Here is a 9,396-nt window from a genome sequence, read left to right on the forward strand (position 1 = left end):
TTCCCCTATAATTAGGTCAGGAAGAGAAGCAGTGAAAATATTCAAAAGAACAAGTTTCTAAGAATCCTACCTCAACTCGACATTCACCAAAGACAAAGGTCAATGGCAACGCTAAAAGGGAAGTCCAGACAGACAGAATGGGACACCTAGAAGAAAGAAATTGCACAGACCTGGAGACAGAAAGCAAACGTGAGGACCCATCCTATCCATGAATCGCCTTTTCCCAGGCTCTGTAGGAAACATGCTCCTTGCTGTTCCCCAAAACCGTCTCCCGCTCCCCACGTCTCCCACTTCCCTTCCACCTGACCAGGAAGGGTTATCACATCATCCCTGGGCTGCAGTTCCTTCCTCTCCTTTGGAGTGAAGGATGAAAGGGACTGTGGCTCCTGCACTGTTTGAAATGACAGCCCTATAATGTTACAGGTTTGACTCTATTTGGGTCTTCCCTTCCCATCTCAAAGATATCACCAAGCATTTAAAAGCACTAAAGTAACTTTTTAAATCCTTGCCAGAATATCTTGAGAATTTCCTAGTGTCCAGTGCATTGAAAGTCACCTCACAGCACTGCTGCAAAGCCAGACTGGTCAGAAGCAAGACTGGCCAGTGGAACTGCTGGGTTTGTCCTGCTGATAATGCCTCCCCAGCAGGAACACAGAGCTGACACTAGGGACAGCCCTGGAACATATGAAGCACAGACAGGCAGTGACAGTCAGCCCTCAGTCCATCCAGGAAAACAGCACTGCTCTGCCAAAGGGCAACGCCATTGACAAAATCCAGCTCCGAAGAGTATGTTCCATGTGGCCCAGGAGCCCTGCTACATGGCACACTCACAAGCTGCGAGGGGCACCTGCCTGGCCCAGCACCATGCCCACACTTGAAAGGTTCTCCACACGGCTGGTCTCGCTTGCCTCTGTGCCTTACCCTCTTCGTCTCGCATCCCTGTGTCTCTGGCCCTGACTCTTCTCGTTTTTCTCTTGTTTTCTTTCTTCTAGTCTTATCCCCTCTGCTGTCCTTGACCAGTTCTTTGGTCAATGGCATTTCTAGAAAAATCCCTACCCGACTTGGCTCTTATAGAACTGTGAACCTGCTGCCCCAGCCAAGATGGGGGGATTTGAATCCTCCAGCTGTTTCTGGAAGAGGCTGTTTGCTCACTGCAAGCAAACACCCTCGAAAGCCAAACAAAAACTGCCCACAAGTAAACAGCATATGATACAGCCCCTTCCTGCGGCCACTTAGCAGAAATCCAAACCCATGGCAGGCGGAGAAGTTGGGCTAGGGAGGATGCAGCGGCCACAGCCCCCACCCACTCTCCAGCAGTGGCAGTCAGCTGGGCTGGAGCCCAGGAGGAAGGGAGCCAGGTGTCTATACTGGCTGGAGGAAGGCATCAGGGACCACAGGCAAGGTAGCTTGGGGGACAGAAATAACCCTGTACATGCAATTATCATTGGAATTCTCTCTAACCTACTCTCCCCCTTTTTCTTGAGATAGAGTCTCACTCTGTTACCAGTGGCTTGATCTCAGCTCATTGCAGCCTCTGCCTCCTGGGTTCAAGCTATTCCCTTGCCTCAGCCTCCCGAGTAGCTGGAACTACAGGCATGCACCACCATACCCGGCTAATTTTTGTATTTTCAGTAGAGACAGGGTTTCACCATGTTGGCCAGGTTGGTCTTGAACTCCCGACCTCAGGTGATCTGTCTGCCTCAGCCTCCCAAAATGCTGGGACTACAGGTGTGAACCACCACGCCCAGCCTCTATCAATCCTGCTCTTGTGATTATCAAGGCAATATGTGCAAAATTAATTCAGAGGATTAAAAGATAAGAATCTAACATTTCACCATTGCTCTTAAGAATATAACATAATAAATTATTTTACAGAATTAAAGTGATTAGTATCATTGTTAAATACGTTACTTCTGTAATGATCATTTCTAAGTGTGACTAGAAAAGAATCACCAAAAACTAAATGAAAATGAAAATGAAGAGAAAAGAAGAAGGCCAACAGAGACCCATAAATACAGACGCCTGAACAAGAACCTGAAGTAACTCCTGACCTGCTCTCAGGCTCCGCACCTGAGATTACCAAGGGCTGGAGGGCTCTCCTGCCCAAACATCCCTCCTACCTGCTCCCTCCGGCCTGCTACAGAATCCATACCTCCATCCTGTCCCCTGGATCACGCTCCTTCTTCTCAGCCCCCACAACTGCTCTCTAAAATGCAAACACAGTCTCACCTCTCCAAGCTCAAAAGCCCTTCCATTGCCCCCTCTGCCCTAGGGACAATAACACAAACCCTTAGCTGGGTGGGGAGAGCACCCACATCCAAGAGCCAGGCTCTGACCCCAGCCCCATCTCCAGGAGGTTCCCTTGTGGTCCCAGCCTGGCTTCTTCCCAGCCAACTTGTAACAGCTCATTTTTGCCTCCAGGGATTTTGCACGCAGTATTCCTTCTGCTAGAATGCTTTTCTCTCTTTTTTTCTTTGTTTTAATTTACATACATTAAAACTGGAAATTTTCTGTATCGTTCTGACTTTTAACACATGTATAGATTTGCATGGTCACCACCATAATCAGGACACAGCAGTTCCATCACTCCAGAGTTCTCCTTTGTGCTGCCCCTTTGTAATCACAGCCTCTCCACCCCAACCCCTGCAGCCGCTGATCTCTTTTCCATCCCGATAGTTTTGCCCTTTCCAGAATGTCATATAAAAGGAATCCCACAGTATGTAACCCTGTAGGATTGGTTTCTCCCACTTGGCATATTGCCTTTGACATCCCTCCATGTTGTTGCAGGGATCGATGGTTTCTTTTCTGTTGCTGTGGAGTCGTCCACGGTATGGACGTGCCCCATTTATCCAATCTACAGTTGAACAACATTTGGGTTGCTTCCAGTTTGGGGCAATTCTAAATAAAGCTATTATAAACATTTGCATCCAGGTTTTTTTATAGACATGTGTTTTCATTCCTCCTGCATAAATACACAGAAATGGGATTGCTGGGTTCTATGGTAAGTATGTTTAACTTTGTAAAAAACTGACACACTGTTTTCTACCATGTTTCCTACTTTCATGTATGAGAGTTCCCGTTGCTGGCATCCTGACCAGTACTTGAGGTTGTAGGGTGTTTCGTTTCACTTTTTAACTATTCTAACAGATATATAGTGGCTTCTCTTTTCTTTATTTGACAGAATCCAGGTTGTCCTCAGATACTCCCTGTCCTGGAGCCTCCCTCTGCCCCATTCACTCCTGAATCTATCCTTCCTCTGTATCTTCAGCAGAACATTTGGCCCACAGGGCTGAAGCATTTCTTTTCGCTTCCCTCTCCCCTGAACCTACCACCTACCACCTGCTCCTGCACCACTCCCCACCCCCAACACATACACACATACACGCAGGCGGCCTCACTAGACTGTGTACTACCCACGGGCAGGGTATGTGTTTTGATTTTTGTAGTTTCTGCCCTACACAATGTCTGGCTTAAAGCAGGCATTTTATAAATGAATAGATGAATGAATGAATGGCAAGGCGGCAGGGAGACCGAGGAAGCATTAACACACATTTACACATTGAATGTGAACCTCCACTCAGGAATTCCAATGCCACTTGAGAGTAAGGCTCAGCCCCTGCCCACAGAGACAGCCATTCCTTCAGAACTCGTGAAGGCCTAGAGATCAGAGTGAGGCCCCTATAACTGAATACCCCCACTTTTCTAAGAGAAAGATAATAAATTTTTTTAAATTATTTTCTTCTCTCTTTCCTCCTTTTCCCTCATTCCTCACTTCCTACTTACCTCCTTAGAAATGCAGTTAGAAGCTCTACCTTCCCTTCACCAAACACTCCCAACAAGGCAAGCTTATCCATGTGCTTACTTAGAAGCTCCAGAGCCTGAGCTACCTTCCACCAGGAGCTTGCGTCCAGAGATAACAAATTGCAACCTGAAGGATGCCCGCTCCAAAACTCTCTCCGACCTGGAGAGTATCTCAAGACAACGGCCACCTCATAACCTAGCTCTGCTGGTGATGGTCCTAGTTCAATTCCCCAGTAGCTAAGGCACCAAAGGGAGTCATGGAGACCCCCACCTGCTTGCTCACTCCCCTGCATGCCACTCACACCAAGAATTCCTTTAAAGGACCTGCTTTCTGCACTAAAGCAAAGTGGTACCCTTAAAGGCAAGAGCCTGTACCCCTTCCTCTAAGCTTCAGAATAAAGTCACTTTCTTCATACCAGACCTCGCGCTTGTTCATTGGACTCTAACGTGGCGAGTGACTGAATCTGCACTTCAGTTACGCCCCTGCTGTTTCCTCAACCTTCATGTCAGCCTTCATCCTGCTTCCCTTCCACTCTTAGCCTCCTTGACCCCAGGATTCACCAGATGCTATCATAAAGCACTTTCTATCTTCTACTCAGCTGGCAGTTCTGGAACCACAGGCTTGACTCTGGGAAATAGGACCAGATCCCTGGCCACTCCCAAAAGTATATGGTTGGGGCCAGTGGATTGTTTAAAACACTCTGTCCCCTGCCCAGTCCTGCACAAAGCCTGGGTCAGGTATGTAGCAGGAGCCGCAGGTAAGGGCTGTACCCCCAAGAGAGACAGGAGATCAGATTCCCCACAGGCCCTAAGAGCTGCATTTCGAGGTTCCCGGTTCTGATTCCAAAACCAGTTTAACCTCTTCTTCAGCTGAGCCTGAGAACTTTTGGGACTCATTCAGTGCAGAGGAACTCATTGAGGGGACCCCAGCATTAGACTCCAAGGGTCTGTGGCTGTTTGGGGAGCTATATTCTTATCTAGTCAGCAGCATTCTGCAAGGAGGCACATGGGGGTCAGACTGGACGAACATCTGCAGGCTGGGTTTTCCCCATGAAAAGAGAGACTTAAAGAAGCAAGAAAATACTTGAAGATAAAATCCTTCTATACTAGATCCTTACTTAGAGAAGAGTCCCAGAAGCATCCCCTTGATTGGTATTGAATGAAAGGAACCTGTGACTTCCTTACCATTTGTTTTAGACCCTAACAAAAAGCTAACCTATTTTTGTGGGTCCTTTGTAAACCCCCCACTCTTACAGCACCTTTGAGACACCAAGTGTTTTCACCTCCATGACTACATTTGCTCCTCACGATGACTCATTTTACAGATAAGGGGCTGAGGCTCAGAGTAAGGCAGCACTTACCCAGAGCCACACGGTGACCTAGCCCAGTACAAACCCCACTCTGACTGCAAACCCTGGGCCTTGCCTCTGCCACTCCAAGCTATGCTGTATCCCTCAAGTCTACGATGGGGCTGAAGTGCCTGTGACAGGACCAGCATGGGAGGGGGAAGAACTAGGAGACCTGTGTCCTAGCCCTGATCCAAGTGACCCTAAGGAGGCCACATCTCTTTTCCAGCCTCAGCTACTTCTCCTCTGAGTCTTAACTTCCAGGGATTTTAGTTCTTGGTTCTCCCGAGGAGGACTGGCCCCTGTGTGGGCTCCCATGGGACTCCATTTCCCCCACTGCTGCCTGCCTAATGACCTGCCCACAGCACAGAGTGAGGACAGGCAATAGGAAACTCCTCCCACAGCACAACGGGTCCTGGGAGGGTGGTCACAGTTAAAGCTTGGACAGAGAAAGAGGCTGGGGCAATTCATTCTTATGAGTTTTTCTGATTTCCACTTAGCTGGGCACTCAGGTCCTCATTTCCACGGATAACGAGAAGCTGGCCACATGCCACTGAAAACAGTCCCAAACCTGAAATGACCTAAAGGTTCACAAACGAGGAGATGATTGTCAAAATCTTGGTACTGAGCGTTAAATGTATGGTTACAAAAGATTCTTCTGGAGATGCAGACATGGCAACCATGCTTTGATATAAACTGAAGTAAAACAAATCAGACTGCAAAACTGCATGCGTGGAAATCTCAGCTCTTTAAAATAATACTCAAAGAGAATAGGAAATACGCCAAAATGATAATCGCGGTTCCTGTAGAAGTTGTATTTTTTTTTTCAAAAACCAGGAGGAAAACATTTTTTAATTGGCAGTAATAGTTTCAACTTTCTCTATCAATATTTTTCTTTTTCAATTTTTAACCCAACACATATACATCTGATTCTATCAATATTTTTTTATTTAAGTACAGAGTCCTTGGCAAACACCAAGCCTCCCACCACCGTTGCAAGGAAAGAAAGTGACAGTGTTCCAATGTTGGCTTTAGAAAAAGACATACCAAGCTATGGCAATGACCCCAGACCCCTCAGGATTATCAAAAATGCCCCCACAGATGCTGCAGCTCAATGTTCTTTTCTTTTTTTTCTTTTTCAAAAAGATAATGATTCTAGGCTTTTAGTTTTATATGTCTAGCCCAGAGTTTCCCAACATATGCACCTTGGATCAATAACAGGTTGGTAGTGGGGTACTACTGAATAAGGATACCGCATTCCAACAAGCTGGGCAAGTTCACATTTCAATGTAATGAATTAAAAGAAGATACTCTATGAACAGAGCCTCAAAGAGATATAGCATATGATATATGCAATATCATATCATGAGAAATGATATAGCATGTATCATTTCTCAAAAACTAGTTTAGGACTATCTCAAGGAATGACTGTTCTATGGAGATAGGGATATCTTGGGAAGCGCAGTTTTGAGCCCCAGCTTCCACCCCTCCCATCCCCCCACCTCACCCCGTTCTCTCAGCCTTCTTGCCCTGTGGTTCTCAGCCCTGGCGGCAAACTGGGATCACTTGCAGAGCCTGAAAACATCTTTTGGTCTGGGTGCATCTGGATTTGGGCTGGTGAGGGGGACAGCCCGAGTCAGGAAGCTAAGACTCTTCCTCATACCTTTTTAGTTGTTCATGCTAAGGATAGCTCAACACTAGGATTGAGATCCAATCTAAAAATTACTCACACATCACCCAGTTTTGGAGCTAAATGGCACCTTGGATAACGTCTAGTCCAATCTCTCATTTTACAGAAGAGGAAACTATGGTACCCAAGGGATTCCTAGCCCCGTGTCTCTTCCCATGCTGCTTCTAGCCAGTGCCAGGCTGCCCTGTGGTCTCTGGACCTCAGGACCCTTCATTCAGAGGGAGAAGCAAAGGAGAGCCTTCAGATCTCCGAGGCCATTTCACTGCCAGAGGATGCCCATCAGGCCCCTCTCTCCGCAAGTGAACTAGGACACAGTAAAATGTTGACACAAGTCCTCTTCCTAACACAATACCAAAACCCAGAGCCAGAGACGTGAAGCCGGGAAGCTGCGCTGACTCACAGAACGGGAAGCTTGTGCTGGCAGTGGGGCAAACACACCAGTGTTCCCCGAGGCAGCCTGAGCAGAAGGCAGGTACCATCTCTCCTCCGGACACCCTGCTTCAGCCACAGACCACAGAGCCTCTGCCACAGCTGCCTTTGAAGCCAGGAGACTCCAGCACACTGCTAAGCCCCTCCAAGTGGATGGCTGTGGCCTCAGTTCTTCTGGCAACACTCTTGCTCCTAAACAGGGAATCTGTAATAGGATATCTCCACGCTTTTCAGTTTCACATCCTACACCCCCAATCAATCCCCCTGTTGAAGCTTAAGATTCCACTATTTCCTTCTCTTAGCAGCTTTGAGAAAAAGCCTGAAGCTGGATAGATGTTGGGAGGGTGAAAGATACACACACCCCTAGCCTCAAAAGTACCCTTCCCTCAGGGCTACTGATGACCAGCCCTCCACCTCTGCTCCAGCCACCTGCCAGGCCCCCCTGCACGCAAAGAAGCTGTTCTCAGAGCCTCTCCATCCTACAGCGCAGTCTCTAGACAGCCTTCTAAACTCCAGGCCCAGCGAAACTCCCCACCAAGCATCTCCACGAAGCATCTCCAGTGGTCTCCAATCTGCCCTCCGTGAGCTTGGAGGGGAAGGGAAGAGGCGGTAGGGCACAGAAGCAGATAGGGGAGCCAAGTGAAGTGCAGGAGCCCAGTTGGGGTTTCAGGGCTTTCCTGCTGCAGGAAAAGCAGAGCAACTAACCAGCCCCCGGGCCTGAGGGACGCCCCTTTCCTGAGGTTGCATATGTACTTTAGCTAAGCCGCCTGGACCACATTCTCAACGAGTTTTTCTTTTCTGCCTGTTAGTGTCTGTGAGGCTGATCCATGGAAGGGCCACGTCCACAGGTCCCTGGTTTCATTGTGACATCCCAGACCCACCAGTGCTTCCACATCTGCCCAATAGTCCTCCTGTCAGGGAGGTAGAGGGAGGCGGATTGGAACCTTACTAGAGCCAACTTAACTCAATGTTAATAAACGTTAGGGCATTATTTTTAATATCAATACTTAGCTAAGCTAGAGAAGATAGTACAAAATTCACATATACTTTGGAGAATATTAAAATGACAAGCTTCTCATCAGAGGTTGCCGTGGGCTCCCCAGGGAACGCTCCCCTCTCCCTGCCCCGTGGATCGTATGAAGTTTGCACAGAGCTGCGGGTGGGTTACGGTTCGGTCAAGGTGTGCGGATTCGTAATGTAAAAAAAATAAAATAAAATAAAACCTTATTACGATCCTCCCCGCCAAGAGCAGCAGTAAAGCCGATTGCCCACGGTTCTGGCGCAGGAATGAAAGCCGCCGCCGCCCCACGTAACTTTCGGGGAACAACTCCGGTCTCGGGAGGCGCAAGAGCCGCTGCGCGCTGCCTGCAGCCACCTGTCCCGGTGATCGCCCCACCCTCCGCTCGCGCGTTCCTTCTCGCGAGTCCTACCATGTCCCCGGCGGTGGCCAGGCCCGCTCCTCGGCGCGCTCAGCCGGCCCGCAGACTCATCCCGCCTCCCCTTGGCCGTCCCCGGCGCCGTGGCTCGCCGGGCTCCCCGGGACGCGCGGCTACTCGGCTGGGACGGGTTTCCTGGACTGAAGGTCCACACCTTCCCAGCACCCAAGCGTCCCCGCGCCAACTCCCGTGAGATCGCTGCGCGCCGGGATGCTCCGCGGGTGGGGACTGCACGGGGATCTGCGGGAGCCTACCCGCGGCCGCGAGCCTCTGCGGTCTACTGGGGACGTTAGCCTAGTTTGCAAAGTCCCTGCCGCGCGTCCCGGCCCAGCCTCCCCACTCCCCCGAAAGCACGGGAGGGGGAGCTCCTTTCACAATAAAAGCCCTGCCGGGGGCTCCGCCAGCCGCAGTCTTCTGGAGGAGGGGCCCAGGTGCTAGGAAGGAAAGGTCCCCGCTCGGCCTGCCCTCCTGCCCGGTGAGGGGCGCCTCTCAGGTGTGAGGGTGCTCGGTGAGCCTACTGCAACTCGGCGATATAGCTGACTGTTGCCCAAACTGCCACCCTCTCCTGCCAAGTCTCAGAAAGACAAGTCTTTTTTTACTGTCACTTATTCGCTTTGTTTGGGTTCAGTCCCCAAGGGGATTTGGAAAGAAAATCCGTTGACCACTAAGTTCATTAACAATGAAGAGTTTTTGT

General features: G+C 49.4%; 1 protein-coding gene across 6 annotated transcripts in view; it reads right to left on the bottom strand.

Moving 5' to 3' along the window:
- Positions 1-9,181, bottom strand: part of GASK1A (golgi associated kinase 1A) — a 92,127-nt gene extending 82,946 nt beyond the window's left edge. For all 6 annotated transcript variants that reach the window (XR_004275090.1, XR_004275093.1, XR_004275089.1 and 3 more), the window contains exon 1: positions 8,697-9,181. Coding sequence is in view for 1 of the 6 variants with exons in the window: in XM_032298122.1 (XP_032154013.1) it covers positions 8,697-8,699 (3 nt within the window). In the remaining 5 variants the exon portion in view is untranslated. The remainder of the gene's footprint in view (positions 1-8,696) is intronic.
- Between the last annotated feature and the right edge of the window lie 215 nt (positions 9,182-9,396).

Source organism: Sapajus apella, unplaced genomic scaffold, assembly GCF_009761245.1.
Source record: "Sapajus apella isolate SASKATOON/1434 unplaced genomic scaffold, GSC_monkey_1.0 scaffold38, whole genome shotgun sequence".
NCBI lineage: Eukaryota > Metazoa > Chordata > Mammalia > Primates > Cebidae > Sapajus > Sapajus apella.